Below are 21,751 nucleotides of genomic sequence, written 5' to 3' on the forward strand. Positions count from 1 at the left end.
ATATGGCAAGGAAAATGTAACATAATACTATTTTTCATCGCATTGTGCGACTGTTTAAAGAACTGTTCATAAGGAGCAGTGTTGGACCTCGGTGTTGGACATGTATTTCTCGCCCTTCTCTCATCGTCTCTTAAACGTTCGAGAGCGATCTCTTTTCTTTTTCTGTTCTCTGGTGTTCTCTCTCTCCCTTTTGTTTTGCCCATTCTCTCGCTTGGCACACCTCCAGAAGAATCGAGATCAATCTCAAGACCTTTTCATTTCCCCCTCTCTCTCTCTCTCTTTTGTTTGGCTTCACTTAATTTTTTTAAGTACCCAAATTGTCCCCTTTTTTTATTACATTTCAATAACACTATATTTTAATAATTTGCCTATATATATATATAAACCAAAAATAGAAGAAAAAGAGGCAACAAATGTGGAGCAGTTATTGGCTTACTGTAACAGTAACTGCTTACTTACGATCAGCTTCATCGGAAAAAAAAAACATATCCAATTTTTTTTATTCAGAAAAAAACATGAATAAAATATAAAAACAAAAGAGAAAGTATAATAACACACATGTGAGCGTAAGTTAAGAGGCTAGTCTAAATAATGTAATCGGATCTAGAATATAAAATCCAGAACATGCAAGATAGTAATGAGTGAAAATATATACCTACTAGTCTAATACTAACATCTTGAATTCTTGACGAGGGCTGCCGAGACTTCAAAAGTTCAAATTCCACATATGGGATGAGACACCGATCTTTGCAAAGTCAACTGAGATCAGATATGAGAATTGGACTAAGTTGACGGTTAAGATCTAAGAAGACGATTTAATTAGGGTTGCATGCATGTAACAGTAATTGACATATTGTTTACCTAAGTTTCAACGTTGATTACATTTCAACTAACTACTTTCGTTTTCCTCGAAAAAAATAAACTAACTAGTTTCGTTAATATGATTTTTGTTGCACTAAAGCATAAGAACAACGTCTTTATCGAGATTTTATTGTCAAATATATATGGATGAAGAACATACTTGTCGTGTGAGAGTTTCTAAAACCTCGACTGCAACCTATATTAACTTAACGTCATGCAATATATCATGTCTATGTTAAAGTCTTTGCCTACTGTTTAAAATTGACAACTCAATTAACACAGTCCAAGTATATAAAGAGTTTATAACTTGATAATAGGTATATTTCTACGGTTATGTAACTGTCAAATTCTGTTCTTTGTCTATAAAACTTCCAAATTTATGTTGTGATTGTATACTAACAAACTTGGATGTATCAAAATCTAGTGTCAGCAGACCCATTTATATCCTTGCATTGACATACAATTCCAAGTTTATATTAATTATGTATACGCAAATAATAATTAGTTTAAACATTGCATTCATAATAAATATGAGATTCTGAATTCAACTATAACATTCAAGTTATATACAATTTACGGAAATTATTTTCAATTAATTTACACGCATGCAACTCCAAATGAATAGATTGTGATCCACATGAGAGGACAACTAATATGAAATTCATTTCGTTATATCTATATCTTTTTGTTGCATCAAACAAACAGATAGTTTCGAGTATAACTAATGTAGAACCAAAATCTATATATTTATTGAATATGTTCTAAGAATGATCGAGAAGTAAGGGCATTGAAAGCTCACTAGATAATTCGATCATGTCCCCATGAGGCAGAGAGGACTCTCCGTTGCTCCACACATATATAGGACACACTATCATGTCCCCATTTCCGTGCTTTTCATGTGCTAGCCTGCCCAACTAGTCATTGTACTATTCTCACTTCTCATCATCATCTCTCACAATATTCGTGATTGGCTTTGGCAGATGCAGCAAGTTAAGTGTTCCACATGGAATTTCCAGGTCCGTACAATCAGAAGCATTTTGTTTGAACTTTGAAACAATAATTTTCGTCGCATCTGGCATCATACAAGAATCTAAGAAATAAATAGCGGATCCGATGCATGATTGTTCTTCGTGGCTAGTTTTATTTCTACTTTGATGGACGAAGACGTTGGTGAACAGTACTGATCCAACTTGGTGGTGGTAATAATTTCATTGTTTCATATTGGAATGCTGCTTCTGGATTACAATCATTACACTCTAGATTACATAATTATTGGGAGAGGACCGTTTTGCTTTAATTTCCGTAGTGTGTTCTTGCTGTTTGTAGCTTCTGGGTTATACTGTTGAATTTTGTTTTAATTGTTATTAGTGAGAGGGAAACTTTTCTCGGAATCTTGGGTTAGAGTTTTATTCTGTTGACGAGTGTTTTTTTTTTTTTTGTCTAAATAATGGTGGTCGGGTGGGACTACCACTCCGAGACCGGGAGCAACATGGGTATGGCCTCTCCTCATAGGGTGTTTTTCACTTGCGGAAGATCGAAACAGTGACCTCTTATTACTAGGAGTATCACTGTAACATTCGCTCAACAAATAGACCCAACATATTTACCACTAGACCAAACCCCATGTTGACGAGTGTCTTTTAGAACATGATATTTTTAAACTAACTAATTAAACAAGACAATGATTTTTGTTGGTGGGAAGATCGACGTACCTGTATAACTGTATACTACTGTATTGCTATAGCAAACTTGATTGTTTACTAAATGCACCATTTTGGTTCTTCCAAATCGACCAAAATACTAACTATAATGTACTCACTAGTCCAATAAAATGATTTAGATGAAGGTTTTCTGATCTACATAATCAATTACCAAATTTGGCATATTCGGGCATAAAAAACTCGTTGTTATTTATTAAGTGTAACTTGACCGTTGATGTAAAATTTAGTCGACATTAAAAGAAGTCTCTAGATCGATACTAGGTTAAAGTAATGTCTAATTCGGTTTAACATGGACATTATAAAACCAAATGACTTGAAGCAATTCCATCCGTGCAATGAGCTAGTGAAGAAACCCTAATTCGGCAGGTTGTGTGCCGATATGACCAAGTACGATGGCAAACACACCATACGTAGGTCATTGACAAAAGAAACTAGCTAGATAACACGATCCAAACTAGTTAGCCAACGCTTGTGTATTTTGTTGAACGTATTGGAGAGTAATAGATCCTACATCAGAAACGTAGGTGGATTATTTTTAATTGTACTGAGGCATTTTATGATTAAAACCCAACACCTTAGTAGTTAAGTCGGGACAATATCTGTACAAGGATGATCCACATGTCACGTTTGTCGCTGTTTAACATGGTATCAGAGCGGGTCCCTCTCCAAATACTTCTTCAATTCTCATGGGCCCGACTTGATTCTATCTCTCGCCCAGTTCGAGGTTCTTAACTTGCCATCGAAAAGTTCCAATTGGATTGTAGTGTCATTTGGTTTGTTCCGTCCCAATTCATTCCACGTGCAGACCTTGAGTCAGGTTGCACGTGAGGGGGCGTGTTGGACGTATTGGAGAGTAATATATCGCATATCAGAAAAGTGACAAATAAAATATATCTTATAAGTGAGTGTATCATACTTAATTGTACCGAAGCCTTTTGTGATTAAAACTCAACACCTTAAAAGTAGTTAAGTGGAGACAGTATCGGTACACCGCTGAGAAGTGTGCTCAACAAAATATTGACAATAGAGATACAGGAAAAAAATCCTTTCGGAAACAACATTGAAAAGTTATTGAGATTCTACGTTTTTTTTTTCTCCTCTAGCCGCCAAAACTTGGTACATGAAAATGATCTATTCCAATTGCTTTAACAAAGTGGCTTAACTAATCTCATTCCCAAATTTGATCAAAACTCAAAAGGACCTCCCTCACCAAGGACAAGTATAAACAGGGAACAACACCATGCATGTTTGCCTAAATGCAGCACTGCAGCTTCTTCTTCTTCTTCTTCTCGATCACATTTTCTTCTGGATGGACGAAAAGCAGGCACATGTGAATTACATATCCGAGTGGATGACTGGATGTGCCACCAAATTCGACACACTCAATCAGTTTAGTTTTTTGGGACCATTTGGCCCACTTACATAAACATTAAAAACTTTACAGAATCGAATTTTACTGACAAGTGACACCCTTTCGTCCTTTCCCACATAGCAGTAGTAACTAAAAAGTTCCTAGTTCTTACCGGTCAATATTCATTTCCTTTGGTTGGTAGGTACAGTATTTTCCTCTTATAAAAATGACAAATGATAGTGCCAATCAACTCCGAAGCTCCAGATTCACAGCTCAAATATTTATAGGAACCAAATTACCAACATAACCAAACAGAGTAAAAACCAGAACAAGTTGTTCTTCTTCTCTCTCTTTCTCTTTCTGTCTGTTTCTAGATTCCTTCTTATTAATCCGGAGATATTGCTTTGTGTGTAAAGCTTTTGTCTTTTAAAGCAGACTGAGAAAAAGGCGCAGTGTTTTATTTCTGTTATTTAGCTCAGGCTTTCTCTGTCATAAACAGCCAAAAACCGCCTCTGGAAACCTGCAAAGAAGAAGAACAAGAACTCTCAGAGATTCTGTTTCAAGCCTCCCCACTTGGGTTTTGCATCATCTCTTCTCTGGTTTCAGTAGTACAACACATGAGAGCTGCTTATTGAATCTGTGGCTAAGACTGAGGTGACCCCACTTGGGAATTATGAGGTCTTTGTCTCCTCTCTCATTACTTACTTTCTATCTGTGTGAGGTGTTCTTGAGCTGTTCTGTACTCAATTGGGTCTATGTGCTTATGATGGGATTTGTTTCCTTTTCTTTTAAGATGGTGGTTTAGTTAAGTTTCTGAAGATGGGTTTGTTGGTTTTGGTTGAAGTTTAAATCTTTTTAGCTTTGATTGATTTATTTCAGCTTGTCTTGGTGGGAGTCACCAAGGTTGAAGCTTTGGTTTTGGTTCATTCAGCTTTTGGTGGGTGTCAATTTATTGAGCTCAGCAAGGGGTACACCTATAACTGTTGTCAATTTCTGGATACTGTCTTGAATTGTCTTTTATTGTTTTAAAAAGATGATCTTGACTTGGACCTATCGACCTAACACTCACTATTTGTTCTTTCGTTCTTTGATTAGCAGATTCCATTGAGGGGTTTTAATTCATAGTTCTGATGTGAACGGACTTCAAGTGAAGATCAAATTCTGAGGCTCTGGGGTTCAGTCATTGCTGAAGTGATTTCATATTGATTCTTATAAGCGTGTTGATATTAGTGGATGTCAATTTGAGGAGGAGAGGGGATATCAGAGGAATAGCTTTGTGAAATCTGCACAGGAAAGAATCATTTGAAATAGTCTCAATGAATTTAGGAGGGGATATTAGTGAAGAAAATGATACCAACAAAGGCAGTATGTGGGTTTTGGATCAGAAGCTTGACCAACCCATGGATGAGGAGGCTGGCAGGCTTAGAACTATGTACAGGAAAAGTAACTCTCTCTCTCTCTCTCTCGACTTTGTATGTCTAAACTTATGTCAGTCTACTGGAGTACAAATATTATTCAATCAACTTAAGACAGTACTTCCTCCTTGTCAATCAACATAAATCGTCAGTCTGATATGTAATCTCAATTGCAAAGGCTTCCAACTTATATAAATTGGCTTAAACCTGGTGAAAATTGGTGTTCATATCTTTGATTGTTGGAAGTGAATATATAAATTTCTTGGTTTCAGTTGTACGCAATTAAAGTGTAATATTAATGACTGTAGTAAGTTAGGCTATATGGTTAAGAATTTACCTGATATTAGTTGAGTCTGAAATTATATTTTCTTTTCTTGCTGATGCAATTTTCTATCCTCCAGACATTCTCCTCGCTATTGCTTCTTCGGTTTGCATTCCAAAGTCTTGGAGTGGTTTTTGGAGATTTAGGCACTTCCCCCTTGTATGTTTTCTACAATACATTTCCTCGTGGAATTTCAGATCCTGAGGATGTGGTTGGAGCTCTTTCATTGATTATATACTCTCTTACTCTTATCCCACTCATCAAGTACATATTTGTTGTTTGTCGGGCAAACGACAGCGGGCAAGGTAAACCAAATTCTGTATGTAGATTTGCTTCAGCAAAGAAAGCTTATAGTTTGATAAGGTTTATTCACAATTGTGTGACCTGTAGTGATAAAAGCAGTATACATGGTTACCAACTAAGGTTATAGTGTAAATTTTAATTATCAATATCAGTAATTGGAACTCATTATTCGGCTACAGATTGCTTTTATGTTTCTTCATTTCAAATAGACCATTCCTGATGTTTACCACATTTCCGCTTTCTGTGCTTTCCCTGAAATTGATTACAACATACTATTTGTCCTCTTCAAAAATCAAAATTGTCAAACTGCATGCCTCTAGGAGTTGTATGTTATCTTTTGTATGAGGCACCGTATGTTTTAGAGAACTTATGGTTTCTGTGGTGCAGGTGGAACATTTGCTCTTTATTCATTGCTCTGTCGGCATGCCAAAATAAAAACTATTCCCAATCAGCACCGGACCGATGAAGAGCTAACAACATATAGTCGTTCTACTTTTCATGAACAATCGTACGCTGCAAAAACAAAGAAGTGGTTGGAAGGGCATGCATCAAGGAAGAATGCACTTCTTGTTCTGGTCCTTGTTGGCACTTGTATGGTTATTGGAGATGGGATTCTCACTCCAGCTATATCAGGTGTACAATCTTTCCCACTGGAAGCGTAGATCATAATTTGTGTCCATATGATCTATCTGCTTTTCTACCTAACAAAGTCTGATAAGAAGCATTTATTAATTTAATCAACTTTACAAAAGTGAATCATCAGGATTTCATAAGTTAGAGTTTTTTTATTTTTCTCAATACCATTATACATGATTAACTATGTTTTCTTCTGCAGTTCTATCAGCTGCTGGGGGGATCAAAGTAAACAGTCCTAAGATGAATAATGGTACCAGCATGTTACTTGAACTAAATATTCTGTATAGCTCTGATTCACTAGATTGAATGTCTTTTACTGACACACTTTTTATGTTGCGGTACAGATTATGTCATACTTGTAGCCGTTGTGATATTAGTAGGTTTGTTCAGCATGCAGCATTATGGGACAGATAAAGTTGGTTGGCTCTTTGCTCCAATTGTGTTGCTTTGGTTTCTCTTGATTGGAGGTATTGGCATATTCAACATCTGGAAATATGACAGTAGTGTTTTGAGAGCTTTTTCACCTGTGTATATATATCGATATTTTAAAAGGAATGGGAAAGAGGGTTGGACTTCCCTTGGAGGTATTATGCTTAGTATAACAGGTAACCTTTCTGCATCCTAATATTTCTTTCCAGCCCTCTTCAAGTTTCATTAAAATCATAGAATATCTTCAGTTTTGGACTCTGGTGACTTTTTTTTGAAATACTACAGGGACAGAAGCACTCTTTGCCGACCTTGCCCATTTTCCAGTTTCAGCTGTACAGATTGCTTTTACCACAGTTGTGTTTCCTTGCCTTCTTTTAGCCTATTCTGGACAAGCTGCCTTTCTTGTAGTACATCATGATAACGATGAAACTGTGACTCAAGCATTTTATCGTTCTATTCCAGGTATGTTCTAATCTTCAAGGATTCTCGTCTCATGTAATCTATCATACAACAAAACATGATCCATCTGCATGAGTGCTTAGTTACAACTTGAGCTCTCTAAAGTTTTTTCACTGGGTGCCGTTTTCTACTGTTTCTCTACTCATAAGCTAAGAAAAATAGGGCGAACAACTAATATTATGTAAGAGCGAAATAGCATATTTTTGTTTCAAGATGCTAAAAGTTTCTTATATTGCAGAGAAGATATATTGGCCAGTCTTCGTTGTTGCGACTCTAGCTGCCATAGTTGCAAGTCAAGCAACTATATCTGCAACTTTTTCAATAATTAAGCAGGCTCATGCTCTTGGCTGTTTTCCCAGGGTTAAAGTTGTACATACATCAAAGAAGTTCCTCGGCCAAATATATATTCCAGATATTAATTGGATCCTTATGATTCTTTGCATTGCTGTGACTGCTGGATTCAAAAATCAAAGCCAAATTGGAAATGCTTATGGTAAGTACTTCATCATCTCCTCTGTTATGAAACTTATGTAAGTTGTCTTGCCTAATTTGTGCTAATAGGCTGAAGCAAATTCAATGCTTTTGTAAATTAAAGAGCAAACATATGTGAAAAACTTCTATAGATTATCACATACTGAATAAGAGGGAAATTAGGAGGTGACAGGAATGGGGGAGTGGACAACTTGTAAAGGAGACAATGAGTAATTAAACTTATCTGTTTTAGTAGTTTACATTTCTCAAACAATCTTGTAGTTTCACTATTTGTGTGAGAGTTTATTGGTTGGTTTTCTGGCGAATGAACTTCCAGCTAGTCTTCCACATAAGTGTTGAGCAAGTTCATGCATCATCAAATAAATAAAATAAAATCATCATCAAACACTGATATGACTCTTACTCTTCACTATTCAACCCTATGTTCCATTTGAAGCTTGCACTAATGGCATAATATCTTATGTTATAACAGGGACGGCGGTTGTGGTGGTCATGCTGGTAACCACTTTGCTTATGACTCTAATCATGATATTGGTGTGGCGCTGCCATTGGATTCTTGTCGTCATATTCACTGGTTTGTCCCTGGTTGTGGAGTGCACTTACTTTTCTGCTGTACTCTTCAAGGTTGATCAAGGGGGTTGGGTTCCTCTTGTGATTGCAGCTGCCTTTCTTATCATCATGTATGTATGGCATTATGGATCTTTGAAACGTTATGAGTTTGAAATGCACAGTAGGGTTTCAATGGCTTGGCTTCTTGGACTTGGCCCCAGTTTAGGATTGGTTCGGGTCCCTGGGGTTGGACTTGTGTATACCGAGCTTGCTAGCGGGGTGCCCCATATCTTTTCCCACTTCATCACCAACCTGCCTGCTATCCATTCTGTTGTTGTCTTTGTTTGTGTGAAGTATCTTCCTGTGTATACTGTCCCAGAAGAAGAAAGATTCCTTGTAAAACGAATTGGCCCCAAGAATTTCCACATGTTCCGGTGTGTTGCAAGATATGGTTACAAAGACCTCCACCGAAAAGATGATGACTTTGAGAAAAAACTGTTTGATAACCTTTTCATGTTTGTTCGACTGGAGGCCATGATGGAAGGGTGTTCAGACTCGGATGAGTACAGTTTATATGGCCAGCAAACTGAGAAGTCGAGAGAAAACCTATTAAACAATAATGGAAACACTTCCCCATCCATCGGGGACTTTACCATGTCGACAGTGGATTCCATTGTGCCTGTTAGATCTCCAGTGAATGGGAACAACACAGTCACTTCTCAGATGAGCAACCAGACTGAGATGGATGAGCTAGAATTTATGAACAATTGTAGAGACGCCGGGGTGGTGCATATACTTGGGAATACAGTAGTGAGAGCAAGGAGGGATTCCAGGTTCTACAAGAAGATAGCTGTTGATTACATATATGCATTTCTTAGAAAAGTATGCAGGGAGCACAGTGTGATCTTCAATGTCCCTCATGAGAGTCTTTTGAATGTTGGACAAATTTTCTACGTGTAAGTTCTTTTTTATGATTTTTTTGGTGCCTTCATTGATCAATAAAACTGAGATCATACCTGTATCAAACTTGTAAATGCCTCTCCCCCATTTTGTTCTGTAAGAAGATAGTAGCATACATATATACAGTATTAGGATCAGAATCAAATAGTGAAAGATTTAGTTTTGTACTCCTGGAAGTTATGTTTATTTTATTCTTTTATTTATTTAACTGGAATCAAATATATTTCATTGCAAACACACCAGGCAACACAAAGTGGTCATCAGTCCCAAAAAAAGAGAGGCAAAAGCCGGAAGAGTAGGAGACCCAGAATAGGAAGAGAGTTATAAAGCTCCACATAATACTCGAACCATCATCGACTCCTATATTGCCCTCCCGAAAAACAATGAGACTAACACAACTCCATCCGCAAACACTTGCCCCAAACTCACTCCCAAACACAGCAAAATCTGGGGTCTCAGAACAATAACCAACAAGAAGAAGAAAAAAACAAAAACAAATCTCGTTTCAAGAAAAAAAAAAAATCTTGGAGTTGAATTTGTGTAGGGTAGAATAAGGAGAAGAGGAATTAGGTGAGCTGCAAAACAATGGCTGCAGAGGAGGACCCTGATAAAAAAGGTGGCGTCTGGGTTTTGGACCAGCAACTTGATCAACCTATTGATGTGGAGGCCAAGAAGGTCAAAGAAACTCCCATAAATAAGGTGTTTTTTCTCCAAAATGTTAATGATCACGTTTTGTTTGGTACCCGGTTCATGTTTTGTATAGGGTATTGAAAATGTTCAAAAGATTGAATCTTGGTGTTGATTGGTGATCATTGATTTTTATGGTTCTTACTAGAAGTATTCATCAACAATGCTTTTGCAACTTGCATTTCAAAGCCTTGGTGTGGTCTATGGAGACTTGGGTACATCTCCCTTGTATGTTTTCGACAACGCGTTTCCTGATGGGATTGTTGACAAAGAGGATGTGGTTGGAGCTTTATCTGTGATTATATGGTCTCTCACTTTTGTTCCACTTCTGAAGTATGTCTTTATTGTCTGTAGAGCAAATGACAATGGTCAAGGTAACTCATCTTAACCCTTTGAAGTTGCATGTTGTAGTTCTATATAATCAATGTATAGAGCTGTCATTACCTTGAATGTTGTGGTTTGATAGTTAAATGGGGAGTAAGAGAATATAGGGCATAAAGTGTTGCATACTTAAAAACAGTATATTAAGTTCCAGTTACTTTGAGAAGCTAAGCACTGATTTTGATTTTTATAGGCACCATTTACAGGAAAATGGTCTATAGTCATATATTTATGTGCTTCATTCAAGCAGATGCACAAAAACAGAGTGAATGAATGGTTATAAGAATTTATGCAAGATTGTAAAGTAGGTCAGATAAATATTTGGAAAGGAATGCTGTTCCTTGTACATTTTCTTTCAAATTGTGGAGGGTAGTCTTCTCATGTTTGATCCATTTCACATATTTGCCCCTTATAATCTCAAGTCTCAACAGCCATTCCAGTAATAGTATAATCTATGACAGCGTAGAAGCAGTTAGAGAAAGGAAATGATCACTATTTGAAATTATAGTTGTACATAAGTAATTTTCATGCAATTCGAGTTTTGTATAAGATGCTAGGTGTTCTATCTCTCAATGAGACAAACTTGTTAGTTTCTGTAAACTCATCCTCATGTTTCCAGGTGGAACATTTGCTCTTTATTCATTGCTTTGTCGACATGCAATGAGACAAACTTGTTAGTTTTTGTAAACTTATCCTCCTCATGTTTCCAGGTGGAACATTTGCTCTTTATTCATTGCTTTGTCGACATGCAAAAATAAAGAGTGTTCCCAACCAAGACCAAACTGATGAGGAAGTAACAACATTTAGTCGTAATACATTTGGTGAGAAATCATTCGCAGCAAGAACCAAGAGAGGGTTGGAGGGACATGCATTCTTGCACAATATGCTTCTTATCCTTGTGCTGATCGGCTCTTGCATGGTCATTGGGGATGGGATTCTGACTCCAGCTATATCAGGTATAATTATAGTGTCATTCTTTTGCCTATCCTAGAATGTCACGAATTATCTGCTTGAAATCACAGATCCTTTCAATTAATGGTATGTGAGCAGGTTAGAACAAAAAAAGTAGAAGCGATGGTGCGAGTGGTAAATGAAGTTAGATAAGTGATGATATAAGCTTTTAGAGCTTAGCGTGTTAAGTGAGAACAGATTTTTGCATCTTGTAGAATAATGGTGCACTTCCATTGTTGGATATCAAGCAAGTTGTGCATATATAACCAAATACATGATTACCATATAACAAAAAGAGGGTTATATACGTATCAGGTTTTAAACAGCAGCCATGCAAGATTTGATGTTTTATTGCTTCACTCAAATGTCAGACTAGAACAACCCTTGGTTAGGGAGCTTCTTATTATCCCTCTTTCATGTAGCTTCTTTCTTTCTATCTGATCTAATTCCGTTTCTACTTTTTATCTCAATTTACAAAAAAAACTAGTTTTGAACTTATCTGGATATAAGAGTACCGTTACTCTAATCTTGTTGAAGCCTCCAGTTAAGGCCTTGATTCTGGTTTCTGAGTTCTAACATATGGTAGAATTTGAACTGATATAATTGATACGTAGAGGGCTTGATTCTAGAAGGACTACACTTGGTTAGATTGGTTTGACGCCAAGATGAAAGATCGAAAAAAGTCAAAAACTAGTATATTGTTAATGAGGTTTTTAAGTAGCTGACTATTTGTTCATCCCTATATGTTTTATTACTTCTATCAATATCAGTATAAGCCATTTGAGTGAGCCCCTTCTGAAAGAATTTTGGATCTCCTCTAGCTTTTGTTACTATAATGATTAATGTTTTCAATAATGTGGATGTGGTTATTATGCTTAACCATGCTATCTTCGTAGTCCTTTCAGCTGTCGGTGGGATGAATGTACATCACAAGTGGATTAGTAAGGGTACGTATTTTCTTTTTCATAGTCATGTTTGTGACTCCATCTATGCTCGTCTCCAAATCTAACTCATTGTGCACTTTTGTTATACAGAAATGGTTGTGCTCTTTGCTGTTATCATACTGGTACTTTTGTTTATGACGCAACAATATGGCACAGGCAAAGTTTGGTTTTTCTTTGCACCAATAGTACTTATTTGGCTTCTTTTAATTGGAGGAATGGGCATCTTCAACATTTTGAAGTATGATAGAAGCATTTTAAAAGCCTTTTCACCAGTGTATGTGTATCGATATTTTAAGAGGAGAGGTCGACTTGGGTGGGAGTCTCTCGGAGGGATTATGCTTAGTATAAATGGTATAACTTCTCAACGCTGTTATGGCAACCCTTCTCCCTTCTCCTAGTCTATTCCAAAAATGCAAGCAAGCTAATTGATGAATTTAGTCTTTTAATACTTATACAGTTTGTGAACCACTACAGGAACAGAAACACTTTTTGCTGACCTAAACCATTTCCCAGTCCTGTCCATACAGATTGCTTTCACGGTAGTTGTATTTCCTTGTCTTCTTTTAGCTTACTGTGGTCAAGCTGCGTACCTCATGAAAAATTCCAACAACGTGGCTTTTGCTTTTTATCAGTCTGTTCCAGGTTTGTTTCATATTTCAACTATAAATACAGCATAATACTAAAAAGTGTTGCAGTTTTTTTTCTTTTTTATTTATAAATTTTGTAGGGAGCCAATTCTGTTACTTTTGTAATATTTGGAGGAGATAAACACCATGTAGATTTTAAGATTAACTTCGAAAATTAAACCTGATGAATTTCATGCCATGAAAGTCTGTTGCTCAAGAAAGCCCTTATATTATAAATACATTTTTTCACAGTGGCATGGATTCTGCATATTCATTATAATTTGTAACTGACATGCTAATTGTTAATATTTGCAGACAGCATATATTGGCCTGTGTATGTCATTGCAATTGCAGCTGCTATAGTGGCAAGTCAGTCCACTATAACAGCAACTTTTTCATTAATCAAGCAGGCCCTTGCCCTTGGTTGCTTCCCAAGAGTCAAAGTTATATATACTTCAAGGCACCGCCACCAAATATATATTCCAGATGTTAACTGGATTCTTATGATTCTCTGCATTTCTGTGACAGCTGGATTTCACCAACAAACCCAGATCGGAAATGCTGCTGGTAAGTTTAGCCCGGTTTGGATGTCAAGAAAATTGCATTCAGTCGGTCTTCTTTGACATACTGATAGCTTAAAATATAACCAAGATTCCTGGGTGAAATGAAGATTAAATCAAACTAACAGATCTTACATGTTTCAACAGGGACGGCCGTTGTTATAGTCATGTTGGTCACCACTTTTCTTATGATTTTGGTGATGATATTAGTGTGGCGCGTACATTGGATGCTTGTCCTCATCTTCACCAGCTTATCATTACTGGTGGAAGGCCCTTACCTATCTGCCGTACTCCTTAAGGTCGATCAAGGTGGTTGGGCTCCTCTTGTGATTGCAACAGCTTTCTTTGTCGTAATGTACGTTTGGAACTATGGTACTGTAAGACGCTATGACATTGAAATGCATAGTAAGGTGTCAATGGCTTGGATTATTGGACTTGGTCCGAGTTTAGGATTGGTTCGGGTGCCTGGCATAGTACTTGTGTATTCTGAGCTAGCTAGCGGAGTCCCTCGCATCTTCTCCCACTTTATAACCAACCTGCCTGCCATCCATTCAGTTGTGGTATTTGTCTGCGTGAAGTACCTCCCTGTCTGCACAGTCCCTGAGGAAGAGAGGTTCTTTGTAAAGCGAATTGGACCAAATAATTTCCACATGTTCCGTTGTATTGTGAGATATGGCTACAAAGATGACCACAGGAAAGATGATGATTTTGAGGAGAAGCTCTTTGACAGCCTCTTCATGTTTCTCCGGCTTGAGTCCCTAATGGAAGCCTCTTCTGATGATGTGTCTACTATACTTGAACAGCAAGATTCTGAAACAGGAGATATCCCGTTTGACAACAACATGAGTATACCTTTCTCCAATTCAGAACATACAATCACATCCGTGGAGACAATAGCGCAGGAGGATTTGTCGTTGAATGTGAGTCGCGCACTAACAATGTCACACCGGGCAAGTAGCAATTTTGAGGCTGAGATGAGTGAGATAGAATACTTGCACAACTGTAGAGATGCAGGGGTAGTACACATGATGGGAAACACCGTAGTAAGAGCTAGGAGAGATTCTAATTTTGTGAAGCATATAGTTATAGATTATCTATATTCCTTTCTTAGGAAGATATGCAGGGGAAACAGTGTATTGTTCTTCGTTCCTCAAGAGAGCCTCTTGAATGTTGGACAGATACTCTATGTATAAAAATGTTGTTCATATAATGGTTCTAGTCTTTACCATTTTTGTTTGTCTGAGAAAAATGATATAGATACTTTATTCAAAGTAGCCAAAATGATTACACACTATGGGAATGATTGGTGCCCATTCTTATTCGTGTAAGTGCAACGTTGGTTGGTGCTGTGAATCAATTTTTTCATTTATTGAGGCATAAATGTGTTCAAATGATGAGATAACCACGTCTCTACCGCAACGCGGTAAAAACACTTGGATGAACCAAGTGTCAATCAAGAACTCACTTACTGATTGACTTACTGTCACTCATGGTTGGTCTATGCGAATCTTATCCCATCTACTCTGCTTGTTCTGGTACAATCTCCACATCCTATAATGTCTTGTCCGAAATCTTGTTCTTTTACTTTGGTCACATGATGATGACTGATGATGTTGATACCAAGTAAGAGTCTCCCTCACTCGTCTCACTCTGCCAAATAGCACCTCCCCACAAATCCACAATCACACCCAGCCAAAAATTACTACACCCAAATGGGATTTGGAATTGTTCATCTTCTATGCTTCAATTGGTACCTGAAACCTGAGCCTGAACCCAGTTTGCAACATAGAAAAAGAAGCTGAACCCACTTGGGAAGTCAGTCAAAGACACTACAGTTTTGGTCTTTTTGTTGTTTTGGGTGGTTTAGGTTCTGGGGTTTTCTTCATTTTGGGTGAAGCGGTTTGGAAACTATTGGGATCAGATCAAAGATTGGATTTTTATTCCAATTTGTATTGATTTGAAGCATTGGGGGCAAATGGGTTCCACTAATGAAGAAAATGGTAGCAAAGGTGGAGTGTGGGTTTTGGATCAGCAGCTTGATCAGCCTATGGACGAGGAGGCCAGGAGGCTTAGAAATATGTATCAAGAAAAGGTACTCTCTTTAAGTATTGAAAGCTCAATTTACCATTATGAATTGATATGTTAATTCTGATGAAGACTTTGAATTTTATATTCTGATACCAATTGACTGTTTCTTGTATATGCTCACTTAATTTAGAGAGAGAAAGAGATTGTGCAAAGTGTATTCATTTTGATTTTAGATGCAGTCAGACTTTTGTGAATGGTTGTGATTCTTTTATTATTAGATGTGAGTGTAGCTTTCACATGCCAGGCATGGTCTGAATAGAGCTAAGAGACATCGTTTAGTATCAAAGTAGTTTTGCTCCTGTTAGCTGATCCCTTTTTTCTTTCCATCCAGAAATTTTCGACAGCAATTCTCCTGCAGCTTGCATTTCAAAGCCTTGGTGTGGTCTATGGAGATCTAGGGACATCTCCTTTGTATGTCTTCTACAATACATTTCCTAATGGAATTGGTGACCCGGAGGATTTACTTGGAGCCTTGTCTGTCATTATATATTCCCTCACTCTTATTCCACTTATGAAGTATGTATTTATCGTCTGTAGAGCCAATGACAATGGTCAAGGTAATTAATCTCAAACCAATTAAGATACTGTATTCTACTTCAAATGAGGCATTACCTTTGTTCTATTGCTTGCTAGCTGAAATCTCTAGTGGACCAGAGGTTAAAAAGGCATCTGTTATAGCATTGAAAGTATCAATGTCATACAAATGTTAGTCGTAGTTTATGAAGAGTTACTTCTCAAGCACATAGTGTGCGAAAATGGCATGAGCTCAGAAGCAACAGCAAACAATCAGGTTGCATTACATTAGGTTTGAGGGTTCCCTTATTCATAACAGTTGTTTCATGTTAAATTTCTGGAAAACTTATTTCCATTTTTCACCTTCTTGTGAGTCATGAACCCTTTTACATTATAAAGTGTCATATCAAAGTGCCTTATGCAACAAAAGTATTGTCTTGATCTATTTCCTTTGCACCAACTGACATGGCCACTTGGCCAGTAATGACACTCTGTATCTAGTGTTGCCTGTAAAGACAATAACAAATGTTGCTAAAATATTTCTTTTCAACGTAATAGTCATATGATCAAATGCATGGGGGTAATTCAAATTATCTATAGATCATTCTAATTTTACATCAAGCATCCTTTGCCATAGATCAAGTGATTTTCATTATCTTGTTTTAATGCTATTTTATAGTAACATAGTAGTGATCAATGATGAAAGTTTCCCTATATAGTTCTGCCACCACATTGTGCCTTCAATCTTATCTTTCGTCATATTACAGGTGGAACATTTGCTCTTTATTCGTTACTCTGTCGACATGCCAAACTAAAGGCTATTCCTAGCCAGGACAGAACAGATGAGGAGCTAACAACTTTTAGCTCTTCTACATTTGGTGAGCGATCATTTGCTGCAAAAACCAAGAGATGGTTGGAGGGACATGCATTTTTGAAGAGCACACTTCTTATTCTTGTGCTGATTGGCTCTTGCATGGTGATTGGGGATGGAATTCTAACTCCAGCCATATCAGGTAGGGTCTCCTGGTACATATAGAAGGATGAAAATGTCATTTCATTCAGAAAAATTCATGGTCATGTTGATTAAATTTGGGAGTTCAATAGCAATACCAGTTGCCACTTCTAGGGGCAACAAGGTAAAGAAAGTGATATTTTAGGGCCCAATTATCAGATAATTAGAATGGATAGAATGATTGTAATACAACTAATGGAGTGATGAATCTATAAGAGAGCTCTAGAAAAGTTTTATATAGTGGGACGTTTGTCACCTGAATGAGTCCCTACACAGCTAAGATAAGAGAACTTTGTAACGAATGTGTTTTTCTTTTTTTTGAACTACTCGACAATTTGTTTATCCCTGTTTTGCATTTTTTTTCTTTTCTGAAGATTTTACTATAACTAATGTCTTACTATTTTCTTAGCGTTGTTGAAGTGAGTAAGATTCTTGCTCATTTTCACTTTGATAAAGAACACATTGAGTAAGCATTCTATCTTTTGCAGTTCTTTCAGCAGTTGGTGGGATCAATGTCCGTCACTCACAGATTAGTAATGGTATCTCCTTGCTTGGATACAAATCTCATTTTCTTTGTAATGTTTGTAACTGAATTTTCTTCAAACTAATTGTAAGTATGCTATTGTTATGCAGAGATAGTTGTGCTTTTTGCTGTTGTTATACTGGTACTTTTGTTTACCATGCAACACCACGGTACAGATAAAGTTGGTTGGCTTTTTGCACCAATTGTACTCCTCTGGTTTCTCTTGATTGGAGGGATTGGCATGTTCAACATTTGGAAATTCGACAGTAGTATTTTAAAAGCTTTTTCACCTTTGTATGTATATCGGTTCTTTAAGAAGGGAGGAAAAGATGGGTGGACATCTCTGGGAGGTATAATGCTCAGTATAACAGGTAAAAGTTTCTATTAGGTTGTTATGACAGTCGGTCAATCTTCCGTTTTTCTGACTCTACTCTTTTTTTATTGCTTGTTATTTTATTAATTTTCTTTTTAAACAATAGCAATATCAGTTGCGATGCATTGGCTTCAGTCTCTGAACACTAGTTGTGAACCCTTGCAGGAACAGAAGCACTTTTCGCTGACCTGTCCCATTTCCCAGTCCCGTCAATACAGATTGCTTTCACATGTATTGTATTTCCTTCCCTTCTGTTAGCCTACTCTGGTCAAGCTGCCTACCTCATGAAACATTCTGATCATGTGTACGGTGCTTTTTACCATTCGATTCCAGGTTTGTTTAATCTTTGGTATTTAATATATAACTTAAATATTTGTAATGCCCTAACTGATAGAGAGTAAATACCTATCACCATATTTTCAGAATTAATTCAATAAGATACAAGGATGCATATAGAAAACCAGTAGTGAAGTGTGGAAGCAATACTTGATTCACCACATTGCATTGTGTCAATAATAAAAAGAACATTTTCATTTTTTAATAGTGGAAGAAAAGTTGAAGTTCTGCTCATTCATTCATAATTCCAGGAGAAAAAACCTTTATATGAAGCATCCAAAAGGAATATACAAATGCTCTGTGTCTTTCGAAACTTAGGAGCAGATTTAACTTTAGTAAGAATGTTGTATAAACTAGAAATTTACATGTATAATTTTCAAATAACTGGGAAAGTATGCATAAAATCACACGCTAGGTAAAACTTTGGAGGGGCATGAGCCATGAAGTGCCTGGTCTAATGGTTTCTGAAGTGCCTGGTAAACTAGTATGCAATGAAATTTATATAGTTTCTGAATGGTGGCAATTAATAATTTCTGCAGACAGTATATATTGGCCCGTGTTTGTTGTTGCTACTGCTGCTGCTGTTGTTGCGAGTCAGGCCACCATAACTGCAACTTTTGCATTAGTTAAGCAGGCCCTTGCACTTGGCTGCTTCCCAAGAGTCAAAGTTATACATACATCAAGGAAGTACCGTCACCAGATATATATTCCAGAAGTGAATTGGATTGTTATGGTTCTCTGCATTGCCGTGACGGCTGGGTTTAAAAATCAAAACCAAATCGGGAACGCCTCTGGTAAGTTTATCTGATCATGAATCTTCTTCATTGAGTATTGCTAAAAACATCTGGTAGACAAGGTGATTACATGGCTATTATTCACATTGATGTATTTGTTTAAACAAATATTATTCACATTTCTGTTCTTGAACTTTCGTTTGGATTGTGTTCTCATATTTCATTCCAAGCTTCCTGCTTCAGATAAAGACTGCATCAACTAACCTGATCTTACATGCTGCAACAGGGACGGCAGTTTGTATAGTTATGTTGGTGACCACATTGCTTATGATTTTAGTCATGATATTAGTGTGGCATTGCCATTGGATTCTCGTCATGGTCTTCACTGGATTATCATTTATAATAGAGGGCACTTACTTTTCTGCTGTACTCCTCAAGGTCAATCAAGGTGGTTGGGTTCCTCTAGTGATATCAGCAGCCTTCTTTATTATTATGTATGGCTGGCAGTATGGTACAGTAAAGCGCTATGAGATTGAGGTTCATAGTAAGGTTTCAATGGCATGGATTCTTGGACTGGGTCCTAGTTTAGGACTGGTTCGGGTACCTGGTGTAGGTCTTGTCTACACTGAGCTAGCAAGTGGAGTTCCCCGTATCTTCTCTCACTTTATCACCAACCTACCCGCCATTCATTCTGTTGTTGTCTTTGTCTGCGTGAAGTACCTTCCTGTCTGTACAGTTCCAGAAGAAGAGCGGTTCCTTGTAAAGCGGATTGGACCCAAGAATTTCCACATGTTCCGTTGTGTTGCCAGATATGGGTATAAAGATCTCCATAGAAAAGACGACAATTTTGAGAAAAAGCTCTTTGAGAGCCTTTTCATGTTTCTCCGGCTTGAGTCCCTTATGGAGGCATCATCAGACTCTGATGTATCCAGTTTACTTGACCAGCAAACTAGGCAATCAGGAGATGGCAGTAATAACAGTGATCCTTACTCCGTTGTAGACCTGTCAGTCGCATCGGAGGACTCAATCGTGCCAGCTGATTCTCCATTGGGCGCAAATAATGCTGTGATATCCACCCATCAGGCAGCCAGCCGGGTGGAGATTGATGAGATAGAGTTCTTGAACAACTGTAAAGATGCAGGGGTGGTGCACATACTGGGAAATACTGTAGTAAGGGCCAGGAAGAACTCGAAATTTTGGAAGAAGATAGCTATTGATTATCTATATGCATTTCTTAGGAAGATATGCAGGGGAAATAGTGTAATGTTTAACATTCCTCATGAGAGTCTCTTGAATGTTGGGCAGATATTCTATGTATAACATTTCATTTCCATGATTAAGTGACCAAACTCAGCCTTCCTGGTTTGTTTAAATCGCAGTTCCAATACCTGGAATTATGGTTCCTCCTGCAAAAGCTCAAGTCCCGAACCGGTTCTTGGTGAGCAGATATATTGACAAGCACATTGTTCTTGTTACTCTTCCAATACTTTATTGAGCCTCCATCATCACCTGAGATCTCCACACCACCTGATTGCTTGATCATGAACCTGAATACTCGGTTCTTGGTTAAATGACTGACCATTCCAAAAAGTAAACTCCCAATTTTGGGAGCCTGTAAACAAGGTGTCCACATAACCCTAGTAGTTGTAATTAGGTCATGTTTTGTCGTTTTAAGTGCCAGAAATGTACAAATAAAAATTCTACCGTCTTTGAGTCTATTTTTGCAGACAGCATATATTCGCCAGTGCTTGTTATAGGAAAGTGTCATACCATGAATCACTGATACAAGAAGGTTAAGCCTCAATAATCATCATCACATCACAAGATACATGAAAATTTCACCTGTCTAAATGTTACAACCAAATAATTCTGATTATAACATAGAAATTGACCATTTGCTTCTGCTCATCACCTCAATCCTGTTGCATTTGCTTGCTGAAGCCTCGATGATTTTTTCTTTTGTTCCTTCTAGTACAACAGGTAGAACTTGTCTGAAGTCTCCGCCTAATAAGATAGATTTGCCCCCAAATGGTGTGTTGTTTGATAAGATGTCTTGAAGAGATTTATCTAAGGATTCAAAACAATACTTATTGCACATTGGAACCTCATCCCATATTATCAGTTTTGTCTTCTCAAGTAACTTCGCAAGATGAGTACCTTTATTGATCGCACACGTCGAATGGTAATCTAATTTCTTAACTGGTATTGTAAATCGTGAATATGCTGTTCTTCCATTTGAAAGTAATAATGAGGCAACCTGATGAGGCTACAGCCAGAACAATTTTTCATTTAGATCTCAATTTAGTAATTATGGTATGCCATAGAAAGGTTTTTCCGGTTCCTCCACAGCCATGGACAAAAACGCTTTGACCCGTTTTTTCTTCCACCGCTTTAATTACTTCATCAAATATGATTTTCTGACAACTATTTAATTTACTAATTGTATTTGAATGTTGTAGTTTCAATGAGTCACAGTCATAGTCAAGTTCTTCTCTCATTAGTTTATTATTAAATTGCATTGTCTT

The 21,751-nt window shown here is 37.3% G+C and overlaps 3 protein-coding genes across 3 annotated transcripts; all 3 read left to right on the forward strand.

Annotated features, from left to right (window-relative positions):
* The first annotated feature begins 4,495 nt into the window (after positions 1-4,495).
* LOC101293665 (potassium transporter 11-like) lies at positions 4,496-9,663 on the forward strand. The gene is made up of 11 exons (XM_004293725.1): positions 4,496-4,611; positions 4,813-4,901; positions 5,032-5,376; positions 5,748-5,975; positions 6,361-6,606; positions 6,809-6,859; positions 6,954-7,214; positions 7,324-7,500; positions 7,736-8,027; positions 8,251-8,261; positions 8,462-9,663. Exons 3-11 carry the CDS (start codon positions 5,250-5,252, stop codon positions 9,496-9,498), a joined length of 2,430 nt encoding a protein of 809 aa, XP_004293773.1. The 5' UTR covers positions 4,496-4,611; positions 4,813-4,901; positions 5,032-5,249; the 3' UTR covers positions 9,499-9,663.
* A 420-nt stretch (positions 9,664-10,083) lies between these two features.
* LOC101293959 (putative potassium transporter 12-like) lies at positions 10,084-14,840 on the forward strand. Its single transcript, XM_004293726.1, has 8 exons — positions 10,084-10,197; positions 10,334-10,559; positions 11,277-11,522; positions 12,414-12,464; positions 12,552-12,812; positions 12,936-13,103; positions 13,403-13,654; positions 13,795-14,840. Exons 1-8 carry the CDS (start codon positions 10,084-10,086, stop codon positions 14,838-14,840), a joined length of 2,364 nt encoding a protein of 787 aa, XP_004293774.1.
* Positions 14,841-15,622: 782 nt separating this feature from the next.
* Positions 15,623-20,546, forward strand: LOC101294247 (potassium transporter 10-like). Its single transcript, XM_004293727.1, has 8 exons — positions 15,623-15,739; positions 16,067-16,292; positions 17,016-17,261; positions 17,749-17,799; positions 17,894-18,154; positions 18,322-18,489; positions 19,032-19,286; positions 19,513-20,546. The coding sequence occupies exons 1-8, from the start codon at positions 15,623-15,625 to the stop codon at positions 20,544-20,546; spliced, it is 2,358 nt and encodes a 785-aa protein (XP_004293775.1).
* Positions 20,547-21,751: the final 1,205 nt, after the last annotated feature.

Source organism: Fragaria vesca, linkage group LG3 (genome assembly GCF_000184155.1).
Source record: "Fragaria vesca subsp. vesca linkage group LG3, FraVesHawaii_1.0, whole genome shotgun sequence".
Lineage (NCBI taxonomy): Eukaryota > Viridiplantae > Streptophyta > Magnoliopsida > Rosales > Rosaceae > Fragaria > Fragaria vesca.